General features: G+C 49.5%; 1 protein-coding gene across 4 annotated transcripts in view; it reads left to right on the top strand.

Moving 5' to 3' along the window:
- The window catches only part of LOC129855417 (discoidin domain-containing receptor 2-like), a 64,477-nt gene that overhangs the window by 36,113 nt on the left and 11,309 nt on the right, over positions 1–17,055 (top strand). For all 4 annotated transcript variants that reach the window (XM_055923063.1, XM_055923062.1, XM_055923064.1 and 1 more), the window contains 4 exons: positions 14,167–14,269; positions 15,285–15,516; positions 15,733–15,880; positions 16,230–16,332. In XM_055923063.1, the coding sequence (XP_055779038.1) occupies positions 14,167–14,269; positions 15,285–15,516; positions 15,733–15,880; positions 16,230–16,332 (586 nt within the window). The remainder of the gene's footprint in view (positions 1–14,166; positions 14,270–15,284; positions 15,517–15,732; positions 15,881–16,229; positions 16,333–17,055) is intronic.

The raw sequence follows: 17,055 nt of genomic DNA, 5'->3' as shown, positions 1-17,055 counted from the left end.
TGCACTGGAAGCCTGGTGCGTGGTGTAGGCACTGGTGGTACTGAGCTGGGGTGGGAAGGTGGCGCCGGATATACCGGACCGTGAAGGAGGACACGTGCTCTTGAGCACCGAGCCTCCCCAACCTTACCAGGTTGAATGGACCCCGTAGCCCTGCCAGTGCGGCGAGGTGGAATAGCCCGCACTGGGCTATGCAGGCGAACCGGGGACACCACCTGTAAGGCTGGTGCCATGTACGCCGGCCCGAGGAGACGTACTGGAGGCCAGATACGTTGGGCCGGCTTCATGGCATCCGGCTCGATGCCCAACCTAGCCCTCCCAGTGCGGCAAGGTGGAATAGCCCGCACTGGGCTAAGCACGCGTACTGGGGACACCGTGCGCTTCACCGCATAACACGGTGTCTGACCAGTACGACGCCCTCTTACTCCACGGCAAGCCCGGGGAGTTGGCTCAGGTATCCAACCCGGCTTCGCCACACTCCCCTTTAGCCCCCCCCCCCCCCAATAAATTTTTGGGTGAGCCTCTCGGGCTTCCGTGCTAGCCGCGTACCCTCATACCTTCGGCTCCTCTCTCCGGTTGCCTCTGCTCTCCTCGCTGCCTCCAGCTGTTCCCATGGGAGGCGATCCTTTCCAGCCAGGATCTCCTCCCATGTGTAGCAACCCTTGCCGTTCAAGACGTCTTCCCATGTCCATTCCTCTGTCTGTCTCTGCTGCTGTCGCTGCCCTTCTCCACTCCGCTTGGTCCTCTTGTGGTGGGTGTTTCTGTTAAGGCAGTCAATGTTGTTCTCCTCCTCAAACGAGGAGGAGCATGGATAGGACCAAGATGCGGATTGGTGATTAATCATACTTTTAATGAAAACAGCAAACACGACACTACAAAACTACAAAACAACAAACTAACAAACCTTCAACCGTCCTGTGTCGCCCAAACACTGACACAGGAACAAACACCCACAAAACACCAGTGAAACCCTGGCTGCCTTTGTATGACTCTCAATTAGAGACAAACAATACACACCTGTCTCTAATTGAGAATCATACCAGGCCGAACACAAAACCCCACATAGAAATACAAACATAGACAAACCCACCCAACTCACGCCCTGACCAACTAAAATGAATACAAAACAAAGGAAAACAGGTCAGGAACGTGACACTGTCAGTATGTCTGGAATGCATTAACCACAGACTCTGCATGCACAACACACACACAAAAATAAACTCCCACCAAGGTCAGATCGTCCCGTGATTTAAGGCTGGGTACAGCCATTGCGATGAAGATATTGATCTCATCACATTACAATAGAAAGGCTATGAGACAGTTTACACAAGTGTGGGTGTGTGTGTGTGTGTGTGTGTGTGTTTGGAGCCTGTGGTTAGACAGCAAACACTATGAAACAAGGCTGCCTTTCACTGGCCAGAGCACGAGCACAGAGAAGAAAAAGGGGTGAGAGAGGGAAAGAAGCCACTTGGAGCTGGAGCGGTGTGTGTGTGTTTACGTGTGTGACCTGTAAGAGTATGTGCCAATATGGATGTGAGAGGGTTCGTCCAGCTCTCTCTTTCTATATTTGGACAGCAGGTAGCCTAGTGGTTAAAGCGTTGGGCCAGTAACCAAAAAGTTGCTGATTTGAATATCCGTAGTGACAAGGTGAAAAACCCTAATTTGCTCCAGGTGCGTCGTCCTAGTATGGCTGACTCTGTAAACCAACACATTTCACTGCACCTATCTGATGTAGGTGAAAAAAAAAAAAAAACTCTTTCTCACTCCACACAGGGCTGGTATTTTTCCACCTTTTCAGAGGTGATATTTTATTTTTAGATGGTGTGTATGTGTACACATTTTACTATACTTGTGAGTACAAGGAAGGCCTAAACCTAAACCAACTAAAATTCAGAAACGAGAGGACATTTAGCTGTCCTCACTTATAAAAAGGCAATTTTAGGCTAAGGGGTTAGGTTAAGGGTTAGAATTAGGGTTAGGAATTAGGGTTTGGGTTTAAGTTGAGGGTTAGGGTTTAGGAAAAATAGGATGTTGAATGGGAACCAATTGTTGGTCCTCACAAGTGTATAGTAAGTCCTCACAAGTGCCCCATGGGCCCCATGGTAACTCTAGTCTGAAAACAACAATCAATTGCTGTCACGATCGTGTGGAGGATTGACGGACCAAAACGCAGCTTTAGGAAAATAAGCCATCTCCTTTTTTATTAACAAAGAAGGCACACGAAACAAAAACACTTAAACACTAAACAAAACAAGAAAACGATCGTGAAGCTAAACAACGATGTGCACACACTGGCTACAAACGTATCACATAGACAACTACTCACCACAAATGAAAGCCTATGGCTACCCTAAATAAGGCTCCCAATCAGAGACAACCGAAATCAGCTGTCTCTAATTGGGAACTCATTCAGGTAACCATAGACTCTCCTAGACAACTAAACATACATAGACAACGCTAGACACATGTACTCAACACAAACCCATATACTACACCCAACAACCCCTTTACCATAGAAACACCCAAAACCAACAAAACACAAACATTCCCCATGTCACACCCTGACCTAACTAAAATAATAAAGAAAACAAAGAATACTAAGGCCAGGGCGTGACATAACCCCCCCCTTAAGGCGCGAACTCCGGGCGCACCATTACACAGTCCAGGGGAGGGTCTGGGTGGGCTTCCGTCCACGGTGGCGGCTCCGGCTCTGGTCGTGGTCCCCACGTCACCACAGTCCCTAACCGCCTCCTTAGCTTCCTCCAAATGACCCCCCTCCACATTAACCCCACTGCATTAAGGGGCAGTTCCGGACTAAGGGGCAGCTCCGAACTAAGGGGCAGTACCAGGGTCAGGGGCAGCTCCGAACTAAGGGGCAGTACCAGGGTAAGGGGCAGTACCAGGGTAAGGGACAGCACCAGGATAAGGGGCAGCTCCGGACTGAGGAACGGCAGCTCCGGACTGAGGAACGGCAGCTCCGGACTGAGGAACGGCAGCTCCGGACTGAGGAACGGCAGCTCCGGACTGAGGAACGGCAGCTCCGGACTGAGGAACGGCAGCTCCGGACTGAGGAACGGCAGCTCCGGACTGAGGGACGGCCCATGGCTGGCTGACGGATCTGGCTGCTCATGGCTAGCTGACGGATCTGGCTGCTCATGGCTGGCTGACGGATCTGGCTGCTCATGGCTGGCTGACGGATCTGGCTGCTCATGGCTGGCTGACGGATCTGGCTGCTCATGGCTGGCTGACGGATCTGGCTGCTCATGGCTGGCTGACGGATCTGGCTGCTCATGGCTGGCTGACGGATCTGGCTGCTCATGGCTGGCTGACGGATCTGGCAGCTCATGGCTGGCTGGCGGCTCTGGCAGATCCTGTCTGGTTGGCGGCTCTGGCAGATCCTGTCTGGTTGGCGGCTCTGGCAGATCCTGTCTGGTTGGCGGCTCTGGCAGATCCTGTCTGGTTGGCGGCTCTGGCAGATCCTGTCTGGCTGGCGGCTCTGGCAGATCCTGTCTGGCTGGCGGCTCTGGCAGATCCTGTCTGGCTGGCGGCTCTGGCGGATCCTGTCTGGCTGGCGGCTCTGGCGGATCCTGTCTGGCTGGCGGCTCTAGCGGCTCCTGTCTGGCTGGCGGCTCTAGCGGCTCCTGTCTGGCGGGCGGCTCTAGCGGCTCCTGTCTGGCGGGCGGCTCTAGCGGCTCCTGTCTGGCGGGCGGCTCTAGCGGCTCCTGTCTGGCGGGCGGCTCAGTAGGCTCATGGCAGACGGATGGCTCAGATGGCGCTGGGGAGACGGATGGCTCAGATGGCGCTGGGGAGACGGATGGCTCAGATGGCGCTGGGGAGACGGATGGCTCAGATGGCGCTGGGGAGACGGATGGCTCAGATGGCGCTGGTGAGACGGATGGCTCAGATGGCGCTTGGCAGACGGGCAGTTCAGGCATCGCTGTGCAGACGGCAGACTCCTGCCGGCTGAGGCGCACTGTAGGCCTGGTGCGTGGTGCCGGGACTGGTGGCACCGGGCTGGGGACACGCATCTCAGGGCTAGTGCGGGGAGCAGCAACAGGACGCACAGGACTCTGGGGACACACAGGAGGCTTGGTGCGTGGTTTAGGCACTGGTGGTAAAGGGCTGGAGACACGCACCATATGGCTAGTGCGTGGAGGAGGCACTGGTGGTACTGGGTTGGGGCGGGGAGGTGGCGCCGGAAATACCGGACCGTGCAGGCGTACTGGCTCCCTTGAACGCCGAGCCTGCCCAACCTTACCTGGTTGTATGCTCCCCGTCGCCTGACCAGTGCGGGGAGGTGGAATAACCCGCACCGGCCTATGTAGGCGAACCGGGGACACCATGCGTAAGGCTGGTGCCATGTACGCCGGCCCGAGGAGACGCACTGGTGACCAGATGCGTTGTGCCGGCTTCATGACATACGGCTCAACGCTCAGTCTAGCCCGGCCGATACGTGGAGCTGAAATGTACCGAACCGGGCTATGCACGCGTACAGGAGACACCGTGCGCTCTACTGCGTAACACGGTGTCTGCCCGTACTCTCGCTCTCCACGGTAAGTACAGGGAGTAGGCGCAGGTTTCCTACCTGACTTCGCCACACTCCCTTTAAGGCCCCCCCCAAGAAATTTTTGGGTTGTACTCACGGGCTTCCAGCCTTGTCTCCGTGCTGCCTCATATCGCCTCCTCTCGGCTTTAGCTGCCTCCAGCTCTTCACGAGGAAGGCGATATTCTCCCGGTTGTGCCCACGGCCCCTTACCATCCAGTATCTCCTCCCATGTCCACGAATCCTGTGTAGGTGGGTCCTGTTGCCGCTTTCCATGCCGCTTGGTCCTGTATTGGTGAGTAGTTCTGTCACGATCGTGTGGAGGATTGACGGACCAAAATGCAGCTTTAGGAAAATAAGCCATCTCCTTTTTCATTAACGAAGAAGGCACACGAAACAAAAACACTTAAACAAAACAAGAAAACGATCGTGAAGCTAAACAACGATGTGCACACACTGGCTACAAACGTATCACATAGACAACTACTCACCACAAATGAAAGCCTATGGCTACCCTAAATAAGGCTCCCAATCAGAGACAACCGAAATCAGCTGTCTCTAATTGGGAACTCATTCAGGTAACCATAGACTCTCCTAGACAACTAAACATACATAGACAACGCTAGACACATGTACTCAACACAAACCCATATACTACACCCAACAACCCCTTTACCATAGAAACACCCAAAACCAACAAAACACAAACATTCCCCATGTCACACCCTGACCTAACTAAAATAATAAAGAAAACAAAGAATACTAAGGCCAGGGCGTGACAATTGCTCTGTGAATGCATGCAAAGTCAGGCCTAGTCTCCCCCTATTTTTCTCTCTTTCTTTCTGGTTCTCTTTCTCCCTGCCTCTGTTTGCAGTGTACACCTGTATGTGAATGGACTCATGTTTCTCCTCTCACTCATAGATCAGTGGTGAGTTACAGTTGTAGGATATTTGATCCAGTTTGCTACAGCAGGAAAATAATCCTGCAGCAACAGGAAATGTGAAATATTATGTGGATTGTTTTTGATGGGGTTGATGTATTTTTCGTAAAGTAAAATCAATTCTTAAAAAGTGGAAATTGCAAACTTCAGAAGCCTTTTTGAACCTCAAATACAATACAAGTTAGAAATGTCCTGGAAAGGTGTCCTGCTACAGGGTGATTAAATTAAGATCCTACACCTGTACTATGGTTGTCACGTTCCTGACCTATTTCTGTTAGTTTGTTGTATGTGTTAGTTGGTCAGGACGTGAGTTTGGGTGGGCATTCTATGTTTTCTGTTTCTATGTTGGTTTATGGGTTGCCTGGTATGGCTCTTAATTAGAGGCAGGTGTTTGGCGTTCCTCTAATTAAGAGTCATATTTAGGTAGGTTGTTTCACAGTGTTCGTTGTGGGTGGTTGTCTCCTGTGTCTGTGTTTGTCGCACCATATGTGTCACGAATCCCGCTTCCTGAGTCTGGGTTTGCCTGTGTGTCTGTCCTGGAGTGTGTTTCAGGTGTCCTGGAACGCACCCTGTCTGGTTGCCGGGCGAATTAGCTCATTGGGAGATTGATTTCACCCGCACCTGTTTCCCGTCAGTAATCTGCACACCTGTCCTGATCATCATCTCTACCCTTCAAAAGCTCTGACCTGACTTCCATTCCCTGCCGGATCGTTAGCCATGAACAGTATGTTGTGCCTGAGTACCAGACTCCAGTTGGATAGAATTTGTTTTGTTGTTTTCATTTACGTATTGCTTGCCTTGAACTTACCTCCGTTTGTTTTGCCTTCAGTTACTCAACTGGATCATTCACTCCATTCCCGCCTGGTTGACAGAGGATTCTACTACTACATTGGATTCACCTATTTCCTCTCATCTACTCACCACCGCTGCCCGCTACGCCATCTGGATATATCTACCTTTTCACATTTCACTGTAAATAAATACTCACCTTCTTCCTACGCTCCTTGTCCTGGTCTGCTTCTGGGTTCGATCTTGAAAGATCGTGACAGAACGATCCGGCCCGTAATGAACCCAGCGGACCTGGACTCCGTTTGCCATGCCATTACCCTGCAGGAGAAGAAATTGGGACAACACAATACGGCGCTACAGGAGATAGCGAGTTCGATCCAGAACTTATCTGTTAGCTTGACACAAGTCCAGGATCAGCTCAGTTTGCAGGTGATTCATTCACCACCGGTTTCACCCATCTCACCTGTTGTGTCTGAAGCGGTTCCATTTCGTGAACCCAAGGTACCGACGCCTGATAAGTATGAAGGGGATTTGGGAAAATGCCGTTCGTTTCTTATGCAGTGTGGGTTAGTGTTTGATCTACAGCCCCATTCTTACGCCACTGACAAGGCTAGGATAGCCTTTGTTATTGAACTGTTGCGTGGAAGAGCTCTGGAATGGGCTTCAGCCGTTTGGGAACGACAGGGAACCTGCACGGCTTCATATCAGGAGTTCACGGGAGAGATGAGGAAGCTTTTTGATCATCCAGTCCGAGGTAAGGACGCAGCTAAACGTTTGTTCTCTCTTCGCCAAGGAGCTCGCAGTGTGGCAGATTTTATGATTGAGTTCAGGACATTGGCTGTGGAGAGTGGTTGGAATGAGGAGTCACTACAAGCGTTTTTTTACAAGGGGTTGTCAGATGAACTTAAGGATGAGCTGATTTCTTATCCAGAGCCTAGTGACTTAGACAGCTTGGTCGCTTTATCTATTCGGGTTGATAATAGAGTCCGAGAGAGAAGGAGGGAGAAGCAGTGGGGTCTATCCAATCAATCTGTAACTCGGTTACCATTCGGTTCAGGAGGTGAACCAGGACGTATTGATCGTTATTCTCCACACGGGATTAGTGGAGGGGTCTTGCCACCAGATTCTGAACCAATGCAAGTGGGGCGACACGGGCTAACTAAGGAGGAGCGCCAATGTAGACGTGAGACCAATAGCTCTTTCTACTGTGGTAGATCGGGACATTACAACTCCGCTTGTCCACAGCGCCCGTTAAACTGCCCGGCTCGCTAAATTTGGGAGGAATTTTAGCGAGCCAGTTTCAATCTCTCAAGGATCTTGTCAGACCCCGTTTTCCTGCGACCCTTATGAATAAGGATCAGAGTTTTGACCTGAACGCTTTTATCGATTCAGGTGCCGATGGCAACTTTATGGATGCCGACTTGGTGGAACAGCTGGAGCTTTCCAAGGAGCAATTTCCGGAAGCCATTGAAGCAACCACTCTGAACGGCAGTAGTCTGGCACGGATCACTATGAGGACTGAACCGGTTAAGATGTTGGTGTCGGGAAATCATTCAGAGTTTTATTTTTTCTTCATTTTGTCCTCGCCCCATGTTCCTCTGGTTCTTGGTTACCCCTGTCTGAAGGAACACAATCCCTCGTTTGATTGGGTGACAGGGAAGGTAACTAGTTGGAGCATTGAGTGTCATGCTAACTGCCTTAGGACTGCCTGTTCTCCTGCTGTTTCCAGTCAGGTCAGTGACTCTGCTCCTCCTGATTTGTCCCTGGTTCCAGAAACATATCACGAGTTGGGTGAGGTATTCAGTAAACAGAAGGCTCTGTCTCTTCCTCCCCACCGACCTTATGATTGTGCGATTAATCTGTTTCCTGGATCTGCCTTTCCCAAGGGACGGTTATACAGTATCTCTCGACCGGAACGTGAGGCCTTGGAGACCTACATCAAGGAGTCTCTAGCTACAGGTCTCATTCGGCCATCGTCATCACCTTTGGGAGCAGGATTTTTTTTTGTGAGCAAGAAGGATGGCTCTCTTCGACCGTGTATTGATTATCGGGGTTTGAATGAGATTACGGTTAAGAACAAGTATCCCCTGCCCTTGATGAGCTCGGCTTTCGATTCCTTACAGGGTGCTACGGTTTTTACGAAGCTTGATTTACGTAATGCTTATCATTTGGTTCGGATCAAGGAGGGGGACGAGTGGTTGACTGGGTTAAATACTCCGATGGGACATTTTGAGTACCAGGTGATGCCGTTTGGACTGACCAACGCTCCGGCGGTGTTCCAAAGTATGGTGAATGACGTTTTGAGAGATATGATTGGTATTTTTGTGTTCGTTTACCTGGATGATATCCTCATCTTCTCAAAGGAGCTTTCTAGCCACGTTCTGCATGTCAAGCAGGTCCTGCAGCGGTTATTGGAGAACCGTCTGTTCGTGAAGGAGGAGAAGTGTGATTTTCACGCCCATACAACGTCTTTCCTCGGGTACATCATATCCAGGGGAGAGATCAAGATGGACCAAGAGAAGGTTCGGGCGGTTCGGGATTGGGTCCAGCCCGGTACAAGATTGCAGCTCCAGAGATTCCTGGGGTTTGTGAATTTTTATCGGAGGTTTATCCGTGACTACAGCCGGGTGGCTGCACCGTTAACTGCCCTGACGTCTTGCACCAGAAAGTTCTGTTGGACTCCTGAGGCAGACCGAGCATTTCTGGACTTGAAGAGCCGATTCACTAACGCCCCGATTCTCTCTCAACCTGACACTTCCCGTCAGTTCGTTGTGGAAGTGGATGCTTCTGATGTGGGTGTGGGCGCCATCCTGTCCCAGCGTAGCTCCACTGACGGTAAACTCCATCCCTGCGCTTTCTACTCTGGTCGTCTTTCTCCAGCTGAAAGAAACTACGATGTGGGTAACCGGGAGCTTCTCGTGTGAAGCATGCCTTGGAGGAGTGGCGGCACTGGTTGGAGGGAGCGGAGCAACCGTTTGTGGTCTGGACTGACCACAAGAATCTGGCTTACGTACAATCGGCTAAACGTCTCAACGCCCGTCAGGCTAGGTGGGCCTTGTTTTTTGGACGTTTCAATTTTTCCCTGACGTTCCGACCTGGGTCTAAGAACGGGAAGGCGGACGCCCTGTCCCGGATGTTCTCTAAGACGGAGGAGAGTGGGGTCAAGACTGAGACGATTCTTCCCCAGAATGTTGTCGTGGGAGCCGTTACATGGAGGATAGAGGAGGATGTGATGGCGGCCCTTCGGACGCAGCCCGGCCCCGGTAACGGTCCACCCGGTCGGTTGTTCGTACCCGAGTCGGTCCGTTCTGCTGTCCTTCAGTGGTCCCACGCCAGCAAGATAGATTGTCACCCTGGCGTTGCTCGGACTATGGCACTACTGCGCAGACGTTTTTGGTGGCCTGCCATGGGAGAAGATACCCGGAGGGTTGTTGCCGCATGTCCTGTTTGTGCCCAGAACAAGAGTACCAATCGGCCCAGCTCTGGGCTTCTTCACCTCCTACCTATTCCTCGGCGACCTTGGTCGCATCTGGCCCTGGATTTTGTCACGGGATTGCCCCCTTCTGTTGGGAACACGGTCATTCTGACCATTGTGGACAGATTCAGCAAGTTTGCTCATTTTGTTCCTCTCTCCAAGCTTCCATCGGCTACGGAGACGTCCGAGATCCTGGTCAGGGAGGTTTTCAGGGTTCACGGATTGCCCAGTGACATTGTGTCTGACCGTGGTCCTCAGTTTACCTCTGCTGTCTGGAAATCCTTCTGTTTGGCCATTGGAGCTACAGTCAGTCTCACTTCTGGATCTCACCCACAATCTAATGGTCAAGCGGAGAGAGCCAACCAGAAGATGGAGTCCACACTGCGTTGTCTTGTCTCCTCTGATCCCACCTCTTGGTCATCTCAATTACCCTGGGTTGAGTATGCCCATAATACCCTTCCTTCATCTGCCACTGGGATGTCCCCCTTTCAATGCCTTTACGGATACCAACCTCCTTTGTTTCCTTCTCAGGAGAGGGATCTCTCGGTTCCCTCTGTCCAGACCCATATTCGTCGTTGCCACAGGACCTGGCATCGGGCCAGGAAGGCTCTCCTTAGAGTTTCTGACCGGTATCAGATACAGGCGAACCGTCGCCGTATTCCTGCCCCAGCTTATACGGTTGGAGATAAGGTTTGGTTGGCTACTCGGGATCTTCCTCTACGGACGGAGTCAAGGAAGTTGTCACCTAAGTTCATTGGTCCGTTTGTAGTGGAGAGAATCATAAATCCTGTGGTGGTTCGACTCAAGTTGCCTGCAACACTTAGAGTGCATCCCACTTTTCATGTCTCCTGTCTCAAGCCGGTTCACCTCAGTCCTCTGTTGCCTCCTCGTCCTCGTCCTCCTCCTCCTCGGATGATCGGAGGTGGTCCTGTCTACACGGTGCGCCGCATCATGGACTCCAGACGGCGGGGTCGAGGGTACCAGTTTCTAGTGGACTGGGAAGGATATGGTCCAGAGGAGAGGAGTTGGATTCCTCGGCGACAGATTCTGGATGACGACCTGATTCGTGACTTCTACCGCCTCCATCCTGGCGCTCCAGGTAGTCCGCCCGGTGGCGTTCGTCGGAGGGGGGGTACTGTCACGAATCCCGCTTCCTGAGTCTGGGTTTGCCTGTGTGTCTGTCCTGGAGTGTGTTTCAGGTGTCCTGGAACGCACCCTGTCTGGTTGCTGGGCGAATTAGCTCATTGGGAGATTGATTTCACCCGCACCTGTTTCCCGTCAGTAATCTGCACACCTGTCCTGATCATCATCTCTACCCTTCAAAAGCTCTGACCTGACTTCCATTCCCTCCTGGATCGTTAGCCATGAACAGTATGTTGTGCCTGAGTACCAGACTCCAGTTGGATAGAATTTGTTTTGTTGTTTTCATTTACGTATTGCTTGCCTTGAACTTACCTCCGTTTGTTTTGCCTTCAGTTACTCACCTGGATCATTCACTCCATTCCCGCCTGGTTGACAGAGGATTCTACTACTACATTGGATTCACCTATTTCCTCTCATCTACTCACCACTGCTGCCCGCTACGCCATCTGGATATATCTACCTTTTCACATTTCACTGTAAATAAATACTCACCTTCTTCCTACGCTCCTTGTCCTGGTCTGCTTCTGGGTTCGATCTTGAAAGATCGTGACAATACGGGACTGTTCGGTTTGTTTGTTCATCGTTATTTTATGTGTAGGCTATTTTCCCTGTTCGTGCGTTCTTCGTGTTTATGTAAGTTCGTCGTCCAGGTCTGTCTACTCCGTTTGTTATTTTGTTAATCATCCAAGTGTATTTCGTTTCGTGTTTTTTTCCGTCTTGTTTATTAAATATCATGTCTTCACAATCCGCTGCATTTTGGTTCAATCCCTGCTCCTCCTCTTCTGATGAAGAGGAGGAGGAAAACCGTTACAATGGTCAACAAGCCCAACTTCCACCACTCATATATTAAAGGTCGACTTTCGACATGAAAAATGGTCCAACTCTGCCTCTTTCTCAATTTTCAAACAGAAATGTGCTCTGCCTTCGGTGCTTCATCGATTTGTCATTCTGGTCATGTGCTCCGCAATCGACGTAGCTAGTTCGTTAGCTATGTTAGCCACTGGCACCTAACACCTCCAGTATGTGTTGATGTCATTTCACAGGATTTGTTTTTGGATGGAAGCTGTAGAGATAGGTAAGAAATGGCACTTCTGTAGCCAAATATCTTATTCATCTTTTTTTAAGCATTAAATTACCTGGTATGGTGGTGCATTGTTATACAGTTTAAAGCTGTTCTTTTGGGGGTTTTGCCCAAAGTCGACCTTTAAGCACAGCATTTTCATCACGCAAAAGTGCACAGATCTGTGCAAATGAGTACTGTGCACACTTTATTATAATCTACAGTGTGAATCAATTTGATTTCATCTCTATTAATTAACCAGAGTTTAGTAAACTGTTGTAAAACATATTATGGATGTTTTGCTCACTGCTCGCTTATGGAGTCTTAGAGCTGCCTGGAAAGCCAATGAAATGTTCCCGAATACAACACATGAATCAAAACGGACATTATTATTGGAGGAATTGCAGATGTTATCACATTTGATTGCAATTATGTTACCAAGGGTACCACTAATAGACTGGAAATATGAAAAGTGTGCGATGATTATGGCTGACATGTCTGTCTAAGCATGAAGGAGGCAGGAGATGGGGGAGGGCGGACAGGAGAAGATAAAGAGAGGAGAATGTGAGGGAGGTGCGGAGGAGAAGGTAGTCTCACATCTGGAATAGTTTTTTGTTTTGGGACGGATCTGTTTCTGGAGCGAGTCTTACCGTCACTGCCAGGACGAACCCTGAGAGGTTTCCCCATATTGATTTTTAAGCAAACATTTGGAAGAGGGAAGGAGAACAGAAAGAAAGGATAAAAAAGTGAGCTGAGGGGCCATGCTGAAGGGAGAGTCTCCCTGGCCTGCACTTCCTCCTCCACTCCCTGGGACCAGCCTGACCCCAAGATATCACATACTCTGTACATTTCAGTATACACACACATAAGCATACAGGTATTTCTCTCTCTCTGTCCCTTTGTCTTTCTGTACCTCTGTCTGTACCTCTGTCTGTATGTCTGTCTGTACCTCTGTCTATACCTCTGTACCTCTCTCTCTCTCTCACTCACTCACTCACTCACTCACTCACTGACTCACTCACTCACTCACTCACTCACTCACTCACTCACTCACTCACTCACTCACTTTCTCACTCACTCACTCAAGTGTTCCCTTGTACTTCCTCTGCCACTCATACTGACCAGCATGACTCTGTGCTATGACACACACACACTGTAGGAACTACAGTATACACACACACGTTTGGGAAAGAGTTTAGCCGGAAAGCAGAGAAGACATTGGTTCAATTGTTTCCAAGTTAATGGTTAGCATCAGTTTTCTACTGAGTAGAGAAGACCGTTGAAGCAATGATATGGCCAGTGATTATTATAATCCTCAATAAATCATCCATAAACTCCCAGCCCTGGGCTAATATTGATGGAAAATCACCTTCTATTTTTACTTCCAGAAACAAAGTAAAGAAATTCTATTTCAGGCTTGTAAAAGTTCAAAGATACCATCTCTTCTATTTCACATGTAGTTACCCGCTTGCCCAGCGGATCACAGTGAAACAGGATGAAATGTTCAAACGCCCACAGTTAACTTTGATCGCTCCACTCTGCTACAGGGAAAGACCACACAGGAGCAAGAGGGTATTCTCTAAAACACACACACTCACTACCCCTTATATTTGCACTGGCAGAGAGGTTGAACGGATCCCTGCTCTTTATTTCAATAAAGCAACCACACTCAGTGCTGGGGAGAGGGGATGTGTTTTTGTGCCCACCCTGACTAAACGCCCACCTCTCTCTCAATTTCAGATTGTGATGACTCGAGATTTGATTTTAGAGGAAGGGAGTAGGAGGGTGTATGTCTGTGGTTTATAATAATTCATAATAATGATTAATGTCTGAAGGTCTATTGTTTATAGACACCACCACTGTGGTTGGTCTGGCTGGGCTGGGCTGGGCTGGGGGAGTTATGATTAAAACCCAGTATATAGTATTTAAAACCATGGCACCAGGTGGATGAGATTAGACACATAATCCAGGTCAATACAGACTGTGTGTTTATGTCTGAGACCTCAGAAAGAGTTACCACCACACACCTTGGTGTAGTGCAGGTGGTCCAGTGAACCGTGCTCGCGTGACGAGTAACTTTGCCTCTGGTAGCTCCTTGAGCTAATGTCTATGCTTTACATTGTTTCAATAACGGGTTGTTCATACTTGAGCACATGTTTGGGTGTGTGCGTGACTGTGTGTTTGCATGTGTGTGTACTAAAAGCTGTCTTGTGTTGTAGGTGTGTGTCGGTACCCTCTGGGGATGTCAGGAGGGCAGATTCAGGATGAAGACATCTCAGCCTCCAGTCAGTGGTCTGAGTCCACTGCCGCTAGATACGGCAGGTACCGTAGACACACACACCACACACACACACACACACACACACACACACACACACACACACACACACACACACACACACACACACACACACACACACACACACACACACACACACACACACTCTGCAGCGTTGCAGTTCTTGACACAAACCAGTGCGCCTGGCACCTACTACCATACCCCATTCAAAGGCACTTCAATCTTTTGTCTTGCCCATTCACCCTCTGAATGACACACATACACAATCTGTCTCATTTGTTTCAAGGCTTAAAAATAGTTATTTAACCTGTCTCCTCCCCTTCATCTACACTGATTGAAGTGGATTTAACAAGTGACATCAATAAGGGATCATAGCTTTCACCTCGATTCACCTGGTCAGTCTATGTCATGGAAAGAGCATGTGTTCCTAATGGTTTGTAAACTCAGTGTATACATACATACATCTCAACTTCAATTTAGTAGACTGGACACATACATGCGCCCCCAGAACTACACACATGAACTCTCATGTACACTCGTATGCACTCACACACAAAAGTATTCAATAGCGTGTGTTCGGGTGTGTATTTTCAATAAACTGCGCATCAATTCCCGCTCTCAGCTTGTTGTGGATAAGCCTAGAAAGAGCAAGAGAGAAAGAAACCGAGAGAGAGAGAGTGAATGTGTGTGTGCATATGTGTGCGTGTTGGAGAGTGTGGGTGGCCTGCACTCAGTGTAAGGAACATAATCTATGTTATTTTTATTCTGGCCTAGCTTCCCCTTGCCAGCTCAGCCCTAAATGAACACTTTCACATTAATTTACGACAAAGGTGCTTGTTTAATAGGCTGTATGAACTGACATCCAGCCACCACACTCACTTTCCACTCACCTCTCCTTTCCCTCCACCCTTTCTCTCTCTCTGTGTTCTTCTGCCTCCCTTTCGCTCATTCTCACTCTCCTTTTTTTCTATGTGTTTTTCTATCTTCCTCTCTCCTCTCTCTCCCTCTACTTCCCCACTCCTCTCATCCCTCTCTCAGGTTGGACTTTGAGGAGGGTGATGGTGCGTGGTGTCCAGAGAGAACGGTGGAACCAGACAGCCTGAAGGAGTTCCTCCAGATAGACTTGCGTTCCCTCCACTTCATCACCCTGGTGGGCACCCAGGGCCGCCACGCAGGGGGCATCGGCAACGAGTTCGCCCAGATGTACAAGATCAAATACAGCCGTGACGGCAGCCGCTGGATCTCCTGGAGGAACAGGCAAGGCAAACAGGTAATCAATCAGTTATTGATTATTGATGAAGTTGATTATTGGTTGACAGGGACAGGAATATAAAAATGTTGATCATAAAATATTGATTGATAATGGTACTACTGGTGATTTGTGACGGCGATCCAGGTGGTTAAGGGAACTGGAATGTGTGAGTTATTGCTTATTATTTAGGCTAATTGATTGATTGATTATTATCTGTGGGTGACATGGCTATAGGTCATTGAGGGGAACAGGAATGCATATGACATCATGCTGAAGGACCTGGAGCCTCCGATCATCGCCCGCTTCGTGAGGTTCATGCCCGTCTCAGACCACTCTATGAACGTCTGCATGAGGGTGGAGCTCTACGGCTGTGAATGGCTCGGTAAGATAGGGGGAGGAGAGAGGGAGAGGTGGAGGAGCTCCCTATTGTGAACCATAGGTAGACATATGTAGCACATGGGGATGTGTGAAACTTACTCCTCAGCCTGAAGTGTCGCCAATTGCGCCGCCGAATTGCTAGCCTTTCACATGGCACTGACTGGTAAGACGCTTCAGAAGGGTGGTCACGTGTGCTAGCAAGGCAGAGGTCCTGAGTTCGAGCTTCAGTGTGTGTGGAATCAGGAGGAAGTTGTACACGCTAAGAAACAGTGTGACATCCTTTACACAGAGTACGGCAAACAGTGCTTAGGTTTCAGCTCAATAGGCTAATACAGAGTCCCTCTCTCTGTCAGACGGTTTGGTGTCCTACAACGCTCCAGCAGGAGAACAGATGAGTCTAGAGGGACAGCCTGTCCACTTCAACGACTCGGTGTACGACGGAGCCGTCATCTATAGGTGGGTGTGCATCGCTCCTACTTTTCATCCTCCTTCATCATCTTGCTCTTCCTCCTTTCTCTTTTTCTTCATCTCCTTATTCTTTCTCCTTTTCATTCTGCCTGTCTTAAAGTATCCCTCTTCTCTCTCGGTTTATCCAACCTCCTCCTCAGTTCTTCCTCTCCTCCTTTTGTCCTTCCTTCACCAATCTCGGAGTTGTGGTTCCACGCTGGCCCTGTTATTGCCTGGTTGCTGTTGTTACGGCAGGATGTAGACAGCGCAAAGGCATGGGTCACTGTGGTTTTGTCACGCATACACACACACACACACACATACATACACACACACACAAGAATGCTTCTCTGCACAGTAATGCACTGGAGTGTTACGAACACACACGGAGACAATTACACCCACACATGGCTTCTGGTGCATGAACGCGTGGGAGAGTTTGAGTCAGTGTCTTTGGACTAAAACTTGACTTCTTGAGAACATAAATGACTATATGGGTATCCTTGCTGCCTTTCTGTGTTGGTGTTTGAGCCACTGTGTGCTAAATAATCTCCTCCATGACGCTGCCCTCAGTTTGTCTCTGCTATAGAAGACTGTCTATCTCTATTTCGCTCTCTGCTTCTCTTTCTCTCCCTCTCTCTCTGAGTTTGAGTCTGTGAATATAGTCTGAGAAGAGAAAATTGCTCAGGTTTTGATACCACTGCCAAGATGAGATGTTGAATGTGGAAAAGA

The sequence above is a fragment of the Salvelinus fontinalis genome, chromosome 5 (assembly GCF_029448725.1).
Source record: "Salvelinus fontinalis isolate EN_2023a chromosome 5, ASM2944872v1, whole genome shotgun sequence".
Classification (NCBI taxonomy): Eukaryota; Metazoa; Chordata; class Actinopteri; order Salmoniformes; family Salmonidae; genus Salvelinus; species Salvelinus fontinalis.
This window is presented reverse-complemented; position numbering and strand designations above follow the sequence as displayed.